General features: G+C 64.0%; 4 protein-coding genes across 9 annotated transcripts; 2 read left to right on the top strand and 2 right to left on the bottom strand.

Moving 5' to 3' along the window:
• Window positions 1–256: 256 nt before the first annotated feature.
• MFSD3 (major facilitator superfamily domain containing 3) lies at window positions 257–2,314 on the top strand. Of its 4 annotated transcripts, none has more exons than XM_055545486.1 (5): window positions 258–1,219; window positions 1,528–1,675; window positions 1,757–1,881; window positions 1,953–2,056; window positions 2,141–2,314. In XM_055545486.1, exons 1-5 carry the CDS (start codon window positions 532–534, stop codon window positions 2,312–2,314), a joined length of 1,239 nt encoding a protein of 412 aa, XP_055401461.1. In that variant the 5' UTR covers window positions 258–531. The 4 variants fall into 4 exon arrangements, with proteins under 4 accessions (XP_055401463.1, XP_055401462.1, XP_055401461.1 ...); XM_055545485.1 differs by having other exon boundaries at window positions 262–1,219; window positions 1,947–2,056; XM_055545488.1 differs by lacking the exon at window positions 1,528–1,675 and having other exon boundaries at window positions 257–1,219; window positions 1,761–1,881; window positions 1,947–2,056; window positions 2,141–2,280.
• A 103-nt stretch (window positions 2,315–2,417) lies between these two features.
• RECQL4 (RecQ like helicase 4) lies at window positions 2,418–8,920 on the bottom strand. Its single transcript, XM_055545497.1, has 23 exons — window positions 8,799–8,920; window positions 8,701–8,734; window positions 8,477–8,577; window positions 8,102–8,242; window positions 7,197–7,798; window positions 7,005–7,104; window positions 6,801–6,927; window positions 6,582–6,692; window positions 6,352–6,483; window positions 6,176–6,268; window positions 5,963–6,099; window positions 5,485–5,568; window positions 5,232–5,405; window positions 4,980–5,159; window positions 4,767–4,908; window positions 4,425–4,687; window positions 4,060–4,345; window positions 3,857–3,986; window positions 3,612–3,778; window positions 3,358–3,538; window positions 3,123–3,276; window positions 2,856–2,964; window positions 2,418–2,765 (listed from the first exon to the last, which is right to left on the bottom strand). Exons 1-23 carry the CDS (start codon window positions 8,901–8,903, stop codon window positions 2,641–2,643), a joined length of 3,678 nt encoding a protein of 1,225 aa, XP_055401472.1. The 5' UTR covers window positions 8,904–8,920; the 3' UTR covers window positions 2,418–2,640.
• Window positions 8,921–9,076: 156 nt separating this feature from the next.
• LRRC14 (leucine rich repeat containing 14) lies at window positions 9,077–13,050 on the top strand. 3 transcript variants are annotated; one of them, XM_055545471.1, is made up of 5 exons: window positions 9,077–9,228; window positions 9,564–9,594; window positions 10,778–11,131; window positions 11,317–11,901; window positions 12,002–13,050. In XM_055545471.1, the coding sequence occupies exons 3-5, from the start codon at window positions 10,803–10,805 to the stop codon at window positions 12,567–12,569; spliced, it is 1,482 nt and encodes a 493-aa protein (XP_055401446.1). In that variant the 5' UTR covers window positions 9,077–9,228; window positions 9,564–9,594; window positions 10,778–10,802; the 3' UTR covers window positions 12,570–13,050. The 3 variants fall into 3 exon arrangements, with proteins under 3 accessions (XP_055401446.1, XP_055401444.1, XP_055401445.1); XM_055545469.1 differs by having other exon boundaries at window positions 9,564–9,695; XM_055545470.1 differs by having other exon boundaries at window positions 9,564–10,048.
• Window positions 13,051–13,435: 385 nt separating this feature from the next.
• On the bottom strand, window positions 13,436–16,338 carry LRRC24 (leucine rich repeat containing 24). The gene is made up of 4 exons (XM_055545468.1): window positions 15,904–16,338; window positions 15,474–15,752; window positions 15,155–15,323; window positions 13,436–14,480 (listed from the first exon to the last, which is right to left on the bottom strand). The coding sequence occupies exons 1-4, from the start codon at window positions 16,336–16,338 to the stop codon at window positions 13,564–13,566; spliced, it is 1,800 nt and encodes a 599-aa protein (XP_055401443.1). The 3' UTR covers window positions 13,436–13,563.
• Window positions 16,339–16,422: the final 84 nt, after the last annotated feature.

Raw genomic sequence — 16,422 nt, 5'->3', positions numbered from 1 at the left:
GCAGTGGAGGCTTGAGAGGACAGCTGCTCTGTGGGGCTGTAGGCGACCCAGCGGAACCGGCAGCCACCAGGCCCCAGGTGGGACATCTGCGGCACTTCCGGAGGCTGAGTGATGTCTGGGAGCGGATTAGACGGCCGGGGAGGGCCCTGGATGGGTCCCTGTTTCCGACGTTCGAAGCCAGTCGGCCACCGGGGGCGCGCGTGGGCTGTCGGCGCTCTAGCCCGCCCGCGTCCTCTATGGCCGCCTTATTTCCGGGCTGTGCTGTGGCGCGCGAGGGCTACCCAACCCGCAGCCGAGACGTCCAGCTACTCGGGGGCCTGAGCCCGCGGGACCCGAAGGCGTGTTCGCGGATGCCAGCTTGGCCACCCCTGACCCAGCCCCAGTCATGCCGCTGTGTGACCCCTAACCCCATCGCGACTGGACGGACCGGACCCCCCTGGGAACCGCCCTGCCCCTGCTGAGTGGGTCCCCTCATCCCGCCCCAGTCTGGTCCTGAACGCAGCCCCCGCCCCAGGGCCGCGCCCTCTGGCCATGGCCATGCTCGGGAAGCTGCTGCCCCTGGCTGGTCTCTACCTGGTGCAGGGCCTGCCCTACGGCCTGCAGTCAGGCCTGCTGCCCGTGCTGCTGCGCGCCCGCGGCCTTTCCCTGACGCGCGTGGGGCTGGCCAAGGCGCTGTACGCGCCGTGGCTGTTCAAGCTCGTTTGGGCCCCGCTGGTAGACAAGTGGGGCTCCTCAAGGGGCTGGCTGGCGCTCAGCACGGCTGCCCTGGGCCTGCTGTGCGGGCTGCTGGCAACCCTGCCTCCTGCCGGCCCTGGCGGGGCTGCGCTGCCTGTCCCAGTGGCGGCGCTGCTCCTGCTGCTGAATCTGGCTGCGGCCGTGCAGGACGTGGCCCTGGACATGCTGGCCGTGCGGCTCCTGGAGCCAGCCGAGCTGGGGCCCGGCAATACCGTGCAGGTGGTTGCTTACAAGCTGGGGGCCGCGCTGGCCAGCGGCGGGCTGCTGGCCCTCCTGCCCGCGCTCTCCTGGACGCTGCTCTTCCTGCTCCTGGCCGCCACCTACTGGCTGGCTGCGGCCGCGGCCTGGGTGACGCCCGCCTTGCGACAGCTGCCTGTACCCGCGCCCTCAGCGCATCCCCGCCCCAGCCTGCGCCTTCAGCAGGACTTGCTTGCCGTGCCTGGGACCCTGTGGACAGCGGGCTTCGTGCTCACCTACAAACTGGGTAAGTCAGGCAGTAGCACAGGTGGGTCCCCAGGAACTGGCGCGGGACTGCCTTCCCTCTGTGGTGTCTGATCTGAAGGCTGGAGCCCACCCAGACTGTGGCTGGGCCTTGTTTCCTATCCTGCAGGTCTAGCCCCAGCCACACCCCTTTAGGCCTCTCTGGGCTGCTTTGTGCTGACCCTGAATTTGGCCGAAGCCTAGCCCCGACTGTCTGCTGGTGTTTGTGGCCCAGCAGAGGCAGGGCTGGGGGAGCATGACTGAGGCTGAGGTGGAGAAGCAGGGCAGGCCGCCCCTACTTTCTCTCCACAGGTGAGCAGGGTGCCAGCGGCCTGTTCCCACTGCTCTTGCTGGACGGTGGCATCTCCACTGCAGAGCTGGGGCTGTGGAACGGTGTGGGTGCTGTGCTCTGCTCCATTGCCGGCTCATCCCTGGGTGGGGTCCTGCTGGCCAGGTGTTGGTGAGCCCCCCTCAGCGTGCCCTGCCCACCTGCTCCCCTCTCCTTCCCTGTGCCCTCTGACCTGCTCCATCTTCCCCTCAGGCAGCCACTGCCCCTCCTGAGGTCAGTGCTTTGGTTCCGTCTTGGGGGCCTGGGCTACCAGACTGCCCTGCTGTTTCAGCTGAACAGCCCCAGAGCCAACCCTGTCCCTGGCACAGTCCTGAGAGGTGAGGGGTGGGCCACAGGGGGGAGGAGCCTGGGTCCTGGGCCCTGCTGACCCTCACCCTCCCAGGGGCAGCCCTGCTGAGCCTGTGTCTGCAGCACCTCCTGGGGGGCTTGGTCACAACCACTACCTTCACCATGATGATGCGCTGCAGTCAGCTGGCACCCAGTGCCCTGCAGGTGAGAAACATGGCTGCAACATCCGGGGCTGTGGGCCTGGAGTCCAAGCAGGTCCTGACATGACATTCTCCGTCCACCCTGCAGGCCACACACTACAGTCTCCTGGCCACTCTGGAGCTGCTGGGGAAGCTGCTGGTGGGCACGCTGGCAGGAGCCCTGGCTGATAGCCTGGGGCCACGCCTCTGCTTCTCTCTCTTCTTAGCTCTCTCAGCCACCCCCATGCTGTACCTGGGCTTTGCGCCCAGCGCCCTGGCCTGAGCCGAAAGGCTGAACATCAATAAAGTGGAGTGTGCTTCTGGGACAAGTACTGTGCAGTCATCCCCAGACTATGGGGTTCCCAATGGAAGGAAGGATCCTAAAAACAACTCGAGCAACTTTTATTCTGCACTTTGGGGCCTCTCTGCCCCCGTGCTCCTGGTGGTGGGCTGTGTTCGGGGTAGTGGGCCACTGTCCTGATCACTGCATCCCCCTCCATCTTTACCCTGAGGACCCACTACACCCGACACCCCCACGCTGTGGCCTTGCAGCCCTGCTTAGGCCCCTGTCTGGGACACGGGGGCACTGGGTCCTCTGCAGCAGGGTGGTCAACGGCCCCACAGCAGGAGCTCCTGCGTAGCCAGGTGCATGAGGGCAGGGAAGCTCAGGTGCAGGTACTTCCTCCAGAAGCGCCGGTCCCGCCCAAACACCTGGGCCGGATAGCAGGGACTCCCTGGAGGGGGAGGAGACGCGGCTGAGGACTTCGGGCCAGGTGTGCCCCCAGCCCCCACCTCCCTCAGGGCTAGGCCTCCCAGGTCCGCACCGATGCCGTGGAAGATGCGGGCCACAGCCCTGCCTGAGAACCGCTGCTCTGGCCAGGAGGACAGGAGCTGGCGGATGTCCCGGCGGATCTGGTCTTCCCAGTCCTGGAGCTGTGGGGGGGACAAGTCAGGCCAGCCCAGCTTCCACTGCTCGCTCTTCTGCACAGCTCAGTGTTGCGCATGGGCTTGTCATGGTGCCAGCAGGAGGCAGGTGTGTGCCTGCAGACGGCGCATCCTCTGCAGCCACCCCTCTAGGCCCTGACACTCACCCTGTCCTGTCCCAGCTCGGGCTCATCCTCTGTCTCCAGGCCCCCTGGCTGTTCTGACTCTTCTTCAAAGTAGTGACTGAGCAAGGCCTTGAGCCTGCTGCTGCGCTCCCAGGCGGGCTGCTCCAGGCATGGCCCACAGCTGGGGAAGGCCACGCTGTGGAGGGGAGAGCCTGTCAGAGGGGCCTGCCTAGGGGAAGGGTGGGGTGGCCCACGGCCTGCCCACCTCCGCCTGCACCTGTGAAAAGCCCGGAAGGTGTGGTGCAGGTGGACCAGGGCCTCTCGCTCTCGGGCCTGCACACGGCTGTGCAGAAAGTCGCAGATCTGGTCCCTCTCCTGGGCCGTCAGGTCCCCTGGGCTGTGCAGGCGGAAAGCCGTCTCCCTGAACTCCACCAGCACCCCAGTGCCCTGGGGCACACCTGCCAGATAGGATGTCAGAGACTGGCCAAGGGGCGGAGAGCGGGTGACAAGCGGGGCTAGGGCTGGGCGCACCTGTCCCGGGCTCTGGGTCCCACTGCAGCTGGAGGAGAGCTCGCTGCACAGGGCCCAGCTCCCAGCCGGTAGAGTCCGCCAGCTCGACCAGATCCAACTCCACAGAACTGCATCCCCGCTTCGTGTCGGGGTGCTGCTGGGCCAAGCACAGAGCCAGTGGAGGGCACCTATGCCAGGGGAGCGGCATGTGATTGGCAGCCCTGTACTCTGTCCCAGTCGACAGCTCGGGTGGGATGTGTGCTCACCTGCGGGCCAGGGCCTGGAGCTGGGTGGGGCCCCCAGGCCAGCGCAGGTGGCAGCGGGCATAGGTGGGTGCCAGCAGCTTCAGCCAGCGCCGTGGGTGCAGCTCCAGGTAGCACAGTAGTGTCTCAATGGCTGCGGGCAGAGCAGAGCTCACTCGGGGCCTGTGGGACCCCCCAGCCCCGCCACATACGCCCCTGCTCCTCACCCTCCTCTGGCATGTCCAGGGCCTGAACGGTTGGCTGCACTGGGAGCACCCGCTCGTGGCCTGGGCACCGGGGTGTGTGTGGGATGCTGGGCTGGCCAGGATCCTGGGCACTCGCAGCTACAGGGGCCCCGGCCAAGTGCCCTTCCTTGCTCCTGCTGCCCTCCTGCTCTGGGGGCCTCCGGGCACAAGCACAGGGAGGGAACACGCGCTGTACCAGCCTCTTCACAGCAAAGAAATCCACGGCGTTGGCGTGCACGTGTCTGCATAGCTCCCGCAGGTCCTGGCCCTGGGGCAGAGTGGCATGAACGTGGGGCACAGCCCTGGGCGGGGATGGGGGAACTGTGGGGGGTGGGGTGGGCACCCACCTGGGGCTGGAGGAAGAGGTGGCAGTGTGCCGGCTGCCCGTCACGCCCTGCGCGGCCCACTGCCTGCACGTAGGTCTCAAAGCTGGGGGGCAGCCCCAGGTGCAACACAGCCCGCACGTCTGGCCGGTCCAGCCCCATCCCGAAGGCCACCGTGGCCACCACCATGCGCAGCCGGCCCTCCATGAAGGCCTGCTGCACCCGCCGCCGCTCTCGGCTGCACAGGCCAGCATGGTAGGCCTCGGCCACGGCCTCCAGCGCTCGGCCTGCAGAGAAGACACAGGGCAGTCAGGTGGGGTGCGTGCCTGGGGTGCGTCTGTGGGCGCAGGCCTGCCTCCACCTCACCGTGGGGCCCCGGATGCTGGGCATCGCGCAGGCAGGTGCGCAGCAGGGCGGCGACACGCTCTGTGTCCTCTCGCCTGTGGCAATAGATGATGATGGAGCCCTGAGCCCGGAAACGGTCACTCTGCAGCAGTGTCACCAGCGCCTGTGGGGACGACGGTCACTGCAGAGACCTGGGAGGCGAGGCCGCTGCCAGGCCCACGCACGTACGCTTACCTGGTCCGGGTCCCTGTCCGAGGACACGGAGAGGTGCAGGTTGTCAGGAATGGTAGCTGGCCCTCTGAGCACAGACTCCTCGGTCACGCCCAGGTGCCAGGCCACATCGAGGGCAGTGCTGCGTGTGGCCGTGGCTGTAAGGCCCAGGAAGCAGTGGACGCCCATCTGGTCCCGCAGCGTCTGTGAGGGGGGCGGTGAGCCAGCCGTCCCCTCCCCGCCCCTCTGCACACTGCCCCACCCGCCCAGGCTCACCTGACAGACACGCAAGTAACAGGGCCGGAAGTTGTGGGACCACTGAGAGATGCAGTGGGCCTCATCGAGGCAGGCAAAGGCGACCGGCGGCAGCTGAGAGAGGAGGGTGCCGGCCCCGGCCCCAACCAGCGCCTCTGGGGACAGCATCAGCACCTGCACGCGGGCCGCACGAGCCTGAGGAGGCCCGCTGGTCAGCAGCGGCACCCAGCTCCACCCGCTGTTCCACCCGTCTGGCCCTGGGAGGCCCCCTCACCTTCTGCAGGGCAGAGTCCCTCTGCTTCTTGGTCATCCCTGAGTGAATGCAGGCTCCCTTCAAGCCGGGGGGCAGGCCAGAGAGCTGCAGGTACAGGAGCACAGCCTGTTCCACGGCCCTGGCCCTTTCCCAAAGGCCTTCCAGCGTGGTTTCACCTGACAACTACTGGTGACTCCCCTCCAGGCCCTTTGGGGAGGAGAGGCCAGAGCCAACCGTGGACCTTGACTGAGGCGCACTGGGGATGGGTCCCAGTGGGGCTGCTCCTACCAAGCTGCTCCCCTGGTGGGTGGGACTAGGTCTAAGCAGCCGTGTCCCTGTGCCTTTGGGCCACTGCCGACTGTGGACAGGGTGGAAAGGGCCTGATAACTTGTAGCTCTGGGGTGGGGGTGGGGCAAGAAACAGCAGCCCAAGTGAGTCGGCAGAGCCACGGTTACCAGTCCTTGCTTTTGTCATGTGTCCGTGGGCCCTATCCACCTACCTGGTCATCCATGAGTGACGTGAGAGGAGAGATGACCAGGGTGAGGCAGGGGCTTCGCTGGAAGTAGAGCAGCGCTGGGAGCTGGTAGCACAGGGACTTGCCAGCCCCCGTGGGCAGCACCAGCAGGGTGGACATGCCTGGTGTGATCCAGAGTCAAGATAGCCGTCCTGCAGCCTGGCCCCAGCCCCGCCACACTCCTGCCCGCCAACTCACCAGACAGGACCCGCATGACCACACGCTCCTGCCCAGGGTAGAAGGCATGGTGCCCCAGTTGCTCCAGGGCCTGAAACACCTCAGCCGGTGTGTCTGTGGACACAGGTGTCAGTCAGCTTGGTGCCGACTTGTCTTAACCCTTCCGTCCAGGCCTGGGCTGTTGGGCATCTGCTGACCTGCCACCTGACCCGAGGGCCCCGGTGGGTAGAGTGGAGGCACGGAAAGAGGTGGACAGGGCATTCTGGACACAGACTGCCCCGTGGGCACCAGCAGCTCAGGTGCCCCAGGCTCAGCGTCTTCTTCACCTGCTGAGAACAGATGAACAGTATAGGAGCCTTGGGCGGGTATGGCGTCACAGTACCAAGAAAGCAACTTGCTACAGCCTCTCCTCCAACTCGTCACTCACCAGAGCCTTGGCAGCAGGCCGCACCTGTCCTCAGGGTCGCTTCCTGTGACGTGGGCTGGGTCTGTGCACCATCCGCAACCTTGACATCCTTCTGAGGGGCCAGGAGAGGTTCTGGACCAGAAGCAGGGAGTTAGTAGGGCCTTTGCTTGAGCCAGAATTGCCTCCCCAAAGAGCACGACACCCCTGTAAGCAGGCTGGCGTCCAGGTCAGAGGCCTCACCGGGCTGAGGGCATCGGGACGCCCATTGGCTGAGCTGCCCACGCTGGAAGCAAGAATCCTGGGCTGGGGCTCTGGGCTGACCACCCCCAAAACACTCTCCTTTTTTCTGCCACTTCTGCTTCCATGCCTGGTTGGGGACACAAAGAAGGGTCACAGGGCAAGCAGTAGGACAGGTGGGGGGAGCACCCGGTACCACCTCCTCACCTGCTTGCGAAGGAGCCTGCCCCGCAGGGCCCAGCCCCGCACATAGCGTCGCTGCTTCATGTTGAGCCGCACATAGTTCCCCCTGTACTGGATGGCAGATCTGGAAGAAACGCACAGGTCGGCAGTGCCCACAGCCCTCCCCACACTGGCTCAACTGAGGGCAGCCCTGCTGAGAGGTTAGAGCAGTGATACCTGGAGGCTGGGGTCCTGCCTGGGGGCTGTGCCTTCACAGGCTGATCTGGACAGTCTTCTGCAGGCACTGCAGCCCCAGCTCCCTCAGGCAGGGCTCCTGCTTGGTCGGGGCCCTGCTGGGTCTGTGCAAGCCTTCCCTCCAGCTCCCCACTCTGTCTCCGCTTCTTGCCTTGACGGTCAACAGGCTGACACTTCCCTGCACTGACACCAGCTGCTGGTAGGGCTGGAGCCTCTGGGCCCTGCAAAGGCACCTCAGGACCAGCGCTGGGGCTAAGGACAGACGCAACAGCTGGAGTCAGAAGCTGTGAATCCTCTGCACCCAGGCCAGGCTGGCAGGTCCTGGGAACCTCCAGAAAATCTGGGGTCCTGTTGTGACACCGCTGCAGCCAATCAGGGTCAAGGGAGCCCAGTCGCAGGCTCAGGGATGCCCTCAGCTGCTGGAGCCGGCCTGGCCTCAGCTGGGGCCTGGGAGGCTGAGGGAGCACTTCATTGACATTTTCTGGAGAGATGAGGGCAGCTGCTGTGCCTGGTGGCTCCGGTGAAGGGATCTTGGAGGAGGATCTTTGTGCAAGCCGGGGTATCCCGCCCAGGGTTGACCTAGCCTGCGAGGGAGACAAGAAAGCAGGAACTCAGGCCCTTGGGGTGCTACAGACTCATACGTGCTGGAGGCCCACCTGTAACAGCTAAGTAAGGTAAGAAGCAAAAGGTTGGGACGTAAAGGAAGCTGAGGGTGGAGGCTGACCTGGAGCTCCTCTGTGGAGCTGTACTGGATGTGTGTGCACAGGTGAGCATGTGACTACCCGTGAGAGACTTGACAAGGATGGGTATCTGGTAATTCTGCCTAGGGCCACCTGCAGCTCTGGACCCAGGATGGATGCACTGACTGCCGGGCCCTCACCCCTCACCTGCAGACTGCCCTTTAGGTTGGCCTTAAGCCTTTTTCCATAATCCTGCGCAGACTCCTGAGGGCTCCACCTTGAGGGAGGATGGGGACTCTGGGTCGCAGCCCGATTCAAGTGGTGCCCCCAGCAACTGGGCTCCAACATCTGCAGGAGACAGTGGAGAGACCTAAACCACGGAGAAGCTGGTGTGTGAGGGGGAACAGAGATGTCTCCACCCCCTAGAAACCCGAGGAGGGGCTGTCCTTCCTGCACCCTCTCACACTTCCCCCTCCCCCCGCTCCCACCGAGCTCTGTGCCCCACGGAGGTTGGGTCACGACTCCTCCCGGCTCCGGCATACAGGCTGTTGACCCAGAGGTTGGGATGTCGAGCCCAGGTACCTGCTCGGCCGCCGCGGGAAGCGACTGCCCCGAGCCGTGAGGCTCGACGCCGCCGGCCTGGCCCAGAGCTTTCTTCAGGGAGCGGTACTCTCGGTACAGAGCTGAGAGCGGGGTCGGGGGATCGGAGTTGAGGACTCAGGATTCCCCCGGGAGGGGGCGTGGAGGCCTCCCGCCCCCGGCCCACGGCCTTGGCCACTCCCTCCGCCCCGCGCCCGCGGGCTCACCGCGGGTCTCCTCGGGCGCCGCTTCCACGTCTTCCTGTAAAGGGAACGCGTCAGGCGGATGCCGCGCCCTCAGCTCCCCGCCCACGGGCAGCCCGCACCTTGCCCGGCCGCCGCCCGCTCTGCAGCCGAAACGCGCGCTCCCACGCCTGCAGCCGCTCCCGCACGTCCTGCAGCCTCTCCCGCACGTCCCGCAGCTGCTCCATGGTCACCGGAAGCTTGGCGCCCCGCGAATCTCCCGCCTAGAGGGCGATGCCGGCCGCCAGCCAATGGGGACGCTCGGCAGCTTTGGAGGCGTAACACCGCGGGGGGCCCCTGGGCTGGGGCAGCCAATCCACGGGGCCCCGCTGCGGCAACCAATGAGGTGCGTTTACGTCATCGCGGCGCGCGACGGCGCAGGCGGAGCGCAACGTACGGCTAGGCGGGGCCGGCGGCGGTGGCGGTGGCTTGGGTCCGGTTGAGCGCGGGCTGCCTGCTGGGGACCGAGCACGGCGGCTTGCGGCTCTTTCTCTGCCTGGCCGCACAAGGAGGGTGCGGTCACTCGGGGCGGCGTCGCACCGGGGGCGGGGGCGGGGGCGGAAGCCCGGGCGGGGCAGCTGAGGGAAGGGGAAGACCCGAGTAGGGTGCCGGGCTGAGCGGCCTCGGGTCCTGGGGAACGACGCTCCGTCTTCGAGAGGCAGGCCTCGCCGGAGAGACGGAGGGCGTCGAATTGACGGTCTCCCGCCGCTGAAGGCCCGGAGGAGCCGTGCGGGGGCGTCTTCAGGGAAACGCTGGAGCCGTGGGCCGGTGGGAGGGGGCGGTGGCCACCACGCCGAGACTCCTCCCATAGTGACCACACTGGCTGCTTTCATTTTCTCTCGTGACAGGTGATCGGTTGGTCTGTCCTCTCACAGCGAGGTATGAATCGTCCTCGCGAGATTTATCCTCAGGCAGAGCGAGACCGAGGGTTGACGTCCTGGGCTTCTCAGGAACCAGCGCCTTAAGGACTTGTGTATGAGGTCCGCAAGAGCTGGGGCTCTGGGGCCAGTCTGCCACCCTTCCCAAGTTCGTTACCCGGGACCTTTGTCTGGCAAGGCCTAGGTCTTAGTTTCCTAACTTTCAGGGAAGTGGCCCGAAGGCAGTTTTGAGGATGAGGTGCCTGGCACGCAGTAAATCAGCAGCAGAGCTGCCATGCAGGCACCTTGTGGCCTCAGGCATCTCTTCTGTGCTCCTTGTCAGCTTGGATATACCATTGGCAGCCGCCTCTACCTATCTCAGCAGAGGCCCCTAGTTTGGGGTCTTTGAATCCCATGGGTTTGATACTTGTCCTCTTAATATAGTTCTCCAGGGAAGAGAGACATTTACACAGATGGTAAGGACACCAATGGGTGAGGTGTTCTTTCTTTCTATAAATCTTCAGGGGTCTCCATGTCTGATAGTGCTCCTGGAAGATAGTTATGTTGAGGGCTTGGGTTACTCTAGCTCTTCAGACTCAGAGTTCACTGGGTTCTGGTCCGTTCTACTTGTCCTGCTGTTTATTAAACTGTATCTATAGTTTCAACTCCTCTTTGCTGTGCTGTGCAGAATCCAAGGGCAGCCTGCAGGAGCTTGTGAGGCGGCTGAGAGAGGGTGCTGTGATGCACCTTCCAGCCCCAGGGATTATCTCATCCCTCTAGTGCTTGGCCAGGGGTGGGAGGGTGGCGGGTGGGGGTTGGCTTTTTCCTATGTTTAAGAAGGGGAGGATCTCTTGATAAGTGGCTTTGTGATTTGGAAGGTCTGAAAAACAGATGATGTGCCCTGCAGAGCAGCAGCCATCAAAAGCACACCTACACAGGCTGGTCATCTCTGGTGCCATGCTGTTTATATGCTGCTTGGTGGCTTTGTCTCCCTAGAGAGGCCCCTCTGCTTCTCGGGGGCCGGGATGGGGGTGGCCTTGTTCTCCCTTCTCCTTTTTTCAGCCTATTGCGAAGTATCTAGCACTTGCTCGTCAAAGCCATGGTTCTTTGCTCTGTGCCACGCACCAGGCTGAGCTTTCCCACTACCAGCATGGAGGGGGTGGGGCTGGAGTCTGTCCTCCCCACTGAAGGGCACTTCCCTGCAGGTGATCTCCTGCCTGGCCTAGCGCCATGCACACCCTTGTGTTCCTGAGCACACGGCAGGTGCTCCAGTGCCAGTCAGCTGCCTGCCAGGCCCTGCCCCTGCTGCCGCGAGAGCTCTTCCCCTTGCTGTTCAAAGTGGCCTTCATGGACAAGAAGACGGTAGTTCTGCGTGAGCTGGTGCACACTTGGCCTTTCCCGCTGCTCAGCTTCCAGCAGCTGCTGCAGGAGTGTGCCCACTGCAGCCGTGCCCTGCTGCAGGAGCGGCCCAGCACAGAGAGCATGCAAGCCGTGATCCTGGGCCTGACTGCACGGCTCCACACCCCGGAGACTGAGCCTGGCACGCAGCCCCTCTGCAGGTATGGGCTCACTGGAGGGACCTTCAGGCCTGGTGGGGGGATGCAGAGTGGGTCTCCCCAAGAGGTTCCAGGCTGGTACAAGAGCTCAGTGCAGAAATAGGCATGTTGCTTCTGTTCCAAGGTGGTTGGGAGTGGGTGTGGGCTCTGTCCCCTTGTCTCCTGCCTCAGCCCACCCATGCTCCCAGGAAGCATGCGCTGCGGGTGCTGGATATGACGGGCCTCCTGGATGACGGCGTGGAGCAGGACCCTGGCACCATGAGCATGTGGGATTGCACGGCAGCTGTGGCCCGCACGTGCATCGAACAGCAGCAGGGCAGGACTGCAGAGCCTGGCCAGGCCCCTGTTCCTGTGGAGGTGCGTGTGGACCTGCGGGTGAACCGGGCTTCCTATGCATTCTTGCGGGAGGCACTCCGCAGCAGTGTAGGCAGCCCGCTGCGGCTCTGCTGTCGGGACCTGCGGGCTGAGGACCTGCCCATGCGCAATACAGTGGCCCTGCTGCAGCTTCTGGATGCAGGCTGCCTGCGCCGCGTGGACTTGCGCTTCAACAACTTGGGCCTGCGCGGCCTGTCCGTCATCATCCCACACGTGGCCCGCTTCCAGCACCTGGCCAGCCTGCGGCTGCACTATGTGCATGGGGACTCTCGACAGCCCTCCGTGGACGGTGAGGATAACTTCCGCTACTTTCTGGCCCAGATGGGCCGCTTCACCTGTCTGCGGGAGCTCAGCATGGGCTCCTCTCTCCTCTCAGGGCGGCTGGACCAGCTGCTCAGGTGAGTGGACTCTGCTATGGCCCTGCCTCTCCCTTCCCCTCCAGCAGACCCTCCCCTGGCTCTGCCTATTTGTGACCCCTTGTGTTCCCCCCCACCCCAGCACCCTGCAGAGCCCCCTGGAGAGCCTGGAGCTAGCCTTCTGTGCCCTGCTGCCTGAGGACCTGCGTTTTCTGGCACGGAGCTCCCATGCTGTCCACCTCAAGAAGTTGGACCTGAGTGGCAACGACCTGTCTGGGAGCCAGCTGGAGCCCTTCCAGGGTCTGTTGCAGGCAGCAGCAGCCACACTGTTGCACCTCGAGCTGACCGAGTGCCAGCTTGCCGATACCCAGCTGCTGGCCACACTCCCTGTGCTGACTCGTTGTGCCAGCCTCCGCTACCTCGGCCTCTATGGCAACCCGCTGTCTGTGGCAGGGCTCAGGGAGCTACTGCGGGACTCAGTGGTGCAGGCTGAGCTGCGCACAGTGGTGCACCCTTTCCCTGTGGACTGCTATGAGGGCCTGCCCTGGCCACCGCCTGCCTCTGTCCTCCTGGAAGCCTCCATCAATGAGGAGAAGTTTGCCCGTGTGGAGGCCGAGTTGCACCAGTTGCTACTGGCCTCAGGCCGTGCACACGTGCTCTGGACCACAGACATCTACGGGCGCCTGGCTGCAGACTATTTCAGCCTGTGACCTCCAAGCTCTGGGTGAGAGACTGTCCGGGGGTCCAGGGCTGCTGGAGGCCCCTTGCCCCTTGGGTAGGCAGAGCCTATCCTGGAACCCTGTGGAGGCTTGACACAATGGCAGTGGCCTCTGATTTCTTTGCTCCAGGGCTCGCCTTGAGCCTCCCCATGCTTTCTGCAGCACCGTGTGCAGTTTGTCCTGCGTCTGCTCCCCTGGCTGGCTGACCATCTGTGGGCCTGAGGGCTGGATTCCAGGCCTACATGGCCCTGCTTGGTTTGGCTGCACTTAGCTGCTCTTCAGTGTCCTGGGGTCTTCAAGCTGAGAGATGATGTTTTCCTCTAGGCCCTCTCCAAGAGCAGATTGCTCTGGGTTGGAAGTTGGGACAGGGGCCTACTTCACGGAGGGTTGGGATCCTAGACACTCTGGGGCCTCTTACCTCTTCTGGGTTTTGGTGCCAGAGGGTGTCTTAAAGGTACAAACGTGCAGTGTGCTTAGAACTTAAATCTGTGACTTTTTTCTTGTCCTAATTGGTTAGAGTGACTCATCTCCTGTTATGTCATCCCCAGCCTGGTCACTGGGGACCATGTCTTTGGTTTGCTGCCCATTTTTCTGGGCATTTCCACAATCTGTCCCCTTCTCCCACATCTCAGAGGTCCAGGCCTACAAAGGGCGGTGGGACCAGAGGCAGACATGCAGAGCTGGAGGTCAGGTTAATTTGGGAAGTAGGGGAATCATTTCTGGAGGGTCTCAGTGGCGTGCTGGGAGCCTATCCCTGGGCGCCCTCCATTCGCGTCCCAGGACTTTCATTTGCAGGGGTCCGCAGGTGGCCCAGCCCCGCCCAGCCCCGCCCAGCCCCGCCCAGCCCCGCCCGCGTCCCTAAACCCGCATACACGGCTCGCTACACTGCGCAGCTTCCACCCTTTACTAACCAAGCTGGGGCATGCGCGGGTGAGTCGAGCCGGCCAATCCGCGGTACCTACGTCATCAGCCCGCGCCCCGCCCCTCAGCAGTGGATCTCGTAGGCGGAGGGGGGCTGCAGCGGGAGCCCCTGCGCGACTCCAGGCGCTTCGGCCGCTTCCGCCGGGCCCTCGGCGAAGAGCGGCTTGGAGCGGTCGATGACGAACATCTCGTGGCCCCGCTCGTCGCGGAGCTCCTCGAGCTGCGCGAAGGTGCAGGGCCCGTCGGAGTAGTCGTTGACGAAGAGCGCTCCCTCCCCAGAAGGCCCCGGCGCCTTTTTACGCCTGCGCCGCCTGCGGCAGATCATGGTCGCCAGTAACAGAGCCGTGAGCGCCAGGAGCGCGATGGCAGCCGCGATGGCCGTCTGTGTGGCCAGGCCCAGGGCACGGAAGGCCATGCTGCCGGTCTCGGGCAGGGGCTCGTGGCTGACTGGGCCGCCGGCCGGGGGCGGCGCGGGCGCCAGCTGCTGCTGCCGGGACACGTTGACCAAGAGCTGGAAGGGTACGCGGGCGGCGCCTCCGGCGTTGGAGGCCTCACACTCGTACTTTCCGGCGTGGGCCAGGGTGATGTTGGTGAGGAAGAGCATGCCGCTGCCGGTGTCGGAGGCCCCGAGACCTCCTGGGCCCCGCCACCCAACTTCTGGCTGCGCCTGGGCGCGAGGCGCACCCTCGCGAGGCTGCGCCACCTTTCTCCAGGTCACCAAGGGCTGCGGGTAACCTGAAGCCTGGCAGGCCACCCGCAGGTCCTCACCCAGGTTGGCTGTCACCTCCAGCGGCTCCACGTGCACAGACGGTGGGATGCAGATGAGGCTACTTCCAGATACTTCCAGGAGACTCTGAAGTGCCAGGCGCGGGGGCTCTGCACACAGGATCTTCTTGTCCCTGGAGCTGAGCAGTCGCTGGCCTCCCTCCTTGATCCAGGCTCCCAGCCAGTGCAGGGCACAGTCACAGCGCCATGGGTTCTCTGTAGGTGGAGCAGCAGCAGGCATGTAGCTCAGGGGTGCTCTGGAACACAGCCTGTGCGGTTGGGGTTGTCGGCAAGAGCAGGAGCCCCCTTACCTAACACCGTGGGGGACCCCTGCCACCTCTCTCTGACAGGGGGCTCCTTAGAGTGGGCAGCACCCACCCCCCCACCCCCCCCACACACACCCCAAACTCCGTTCTGTGATGCATGTCCAATTCATTTCACCAGTCTGAGAAAGCTCCTGTTCCTGGCGTTTCCCTGCCACAAGTTTTGCTATTTGAGGGGAACCTCTGTCCACATAGCCATCCCACCAGCACTAAGACCTTGCACATCCTGCCAGCTTTGTCTTCAGGCGCTGTCTGGAGGGAATGTCCCCACTCTTGGTCATGTTTCCAGTTTTTTCCTGCAGGCCCTCTCCTGGCTCAGTAATGTGGAAGCTGCTCAGCTCTGTCTGGTTTGTTCAGGGCCTTGTACATGTTCTGTCTCCCTTAGGCAACTATGACTCTACCCTTGTTCTTAGCAGCTTTCTATCATGGCTGTGGGTAGGTAGTGCTGCCCGCCCCCCCAGGGCTGCCACTGGAGCCCCTTCCACAGCTGGCTGGCTCTCTAGTGCTACCACTGTGGCCAAGGAAGATGCCTTTGCATGAGAGCCCCTTGCCCCCAGAAAGAGTTACCTGTGAGGCGCAGGACCTGCAGGCTGGCCAGTGGCTGCAGGGCCTCCCGGCTGATGGTGCCCAGCTGGTTCCTGCTGAGGTCCAGCAGTGCCAGTGAGGAGAGCCCAGCCAGGGCCTGGTCCTCCAGCAGCTCAATGCTGTTTTCTTGCAGGTGCAGCTCCTGCAGTCGCTGAAGCAGAGACAGATCATCAGAGAAAAGGGCCCTGGGGGACAGGTCCCCTTCTTTAGCCTGGGCTGCCTTTTCTCCCCTTCACTACTCCAGCCCAGTAGGGCAGGTGGCAGTGCAGGAGGACCTTCTTGCACACTCCTCCCACCTCACCTGCAAGTGTAGGAAGGTGAAATCCAGCAGCTGTACCAGCTGGTTGCCAGCTAGGTAGAGCACGCGCAGTTGGGCCAGGCCTGCGAAAGCACCGACACGCAAGCCGCGCAGCCGGTTGCCAGTGAGCGCCAGTTCCAGCAAGCGCGACTGCGCGCGGAAGGCACCCGACTCCAGGGCGTGTAGGCTGTTGTTGTGCAGGTAGAGATGGCGCAGGGAGGCGAGGGGCGCCAGGATGCCCGGCTCCAGGCGCGCGATGCTATTGTCCTGCAGGAACAGCGTCTGTATCGGAGGGAGAGACGGCGCTTACCCATCTGAAGGGGTCTTTCTTTTCCCTGGAGTGCCCCATTCACCCACGGGGAGGCTCACACACCCGTCCCTCCGTTTCGCTGGCACCCCTTACCGCCGCCCGGCAGCCCCACGCGGTGCCCACCTGCGTCCCGGGTGGGATTCCAGGCGGGACTACGCGCAGTCGCAGAGCACCGCACTCCACCGTGGCGCTGTAGCAGCGGCAGGCGGCGGGGCAGGCGGCAGCGCGAGGCGGGAGACCCGGCAGAGACAGCAGCGACAGTAGCAGCAGTGCAGGCGCCCCTGGGGCCATCTCCCGCGGGACCGGCCGCGGGCCACAAGCCTGCAGCCTTTCCAGCAGCCTCCCTACAGTCCGGCCCCGGTGGGATGCAACTCCTGAAACACAGGTTGGCAGGCCTGTCCCTAACATTTGAGAGCCAGCGAAAAGCATGAATGGAGGCACACACCGTGTCCGAATTTTGAAGCTTGAAATCGGTTTAAGAAACTGGTAAAATAAAATTTCATTGCCTTCCTTTATAAAAAGCTTTAAAAAAAAAAAAAAGTCAAAGATCTGGAGCATCAGGTTTCAATTTAGAATTTCTCTTGTCTTCAGAGTCTCGCCACACAGGCCACAGGAAGGAAGCCTATGCCACCCCAACACTTT

The sequence above is a fragment of the Bubalus kerabau genome, chromosome 14 (genome assembly GCF_029407905.1).
Source record: "Bubalus kerabau isolate K-KA32 ecotype Philippines breed swamp buffalo chromosome 14, PCC_UOA_SB_1v2, whole genome shotgun sequence".
Classification (NCBI taxonomy): Eukaryota; Metazoa; Chordata; class Mammalia; order Artiodactyla; family Bovidae; genus Bubalus; species Bubalus kerabau.
This window is presented reverse-complemented; position numbering and strand designations above follow the sequence as displayed.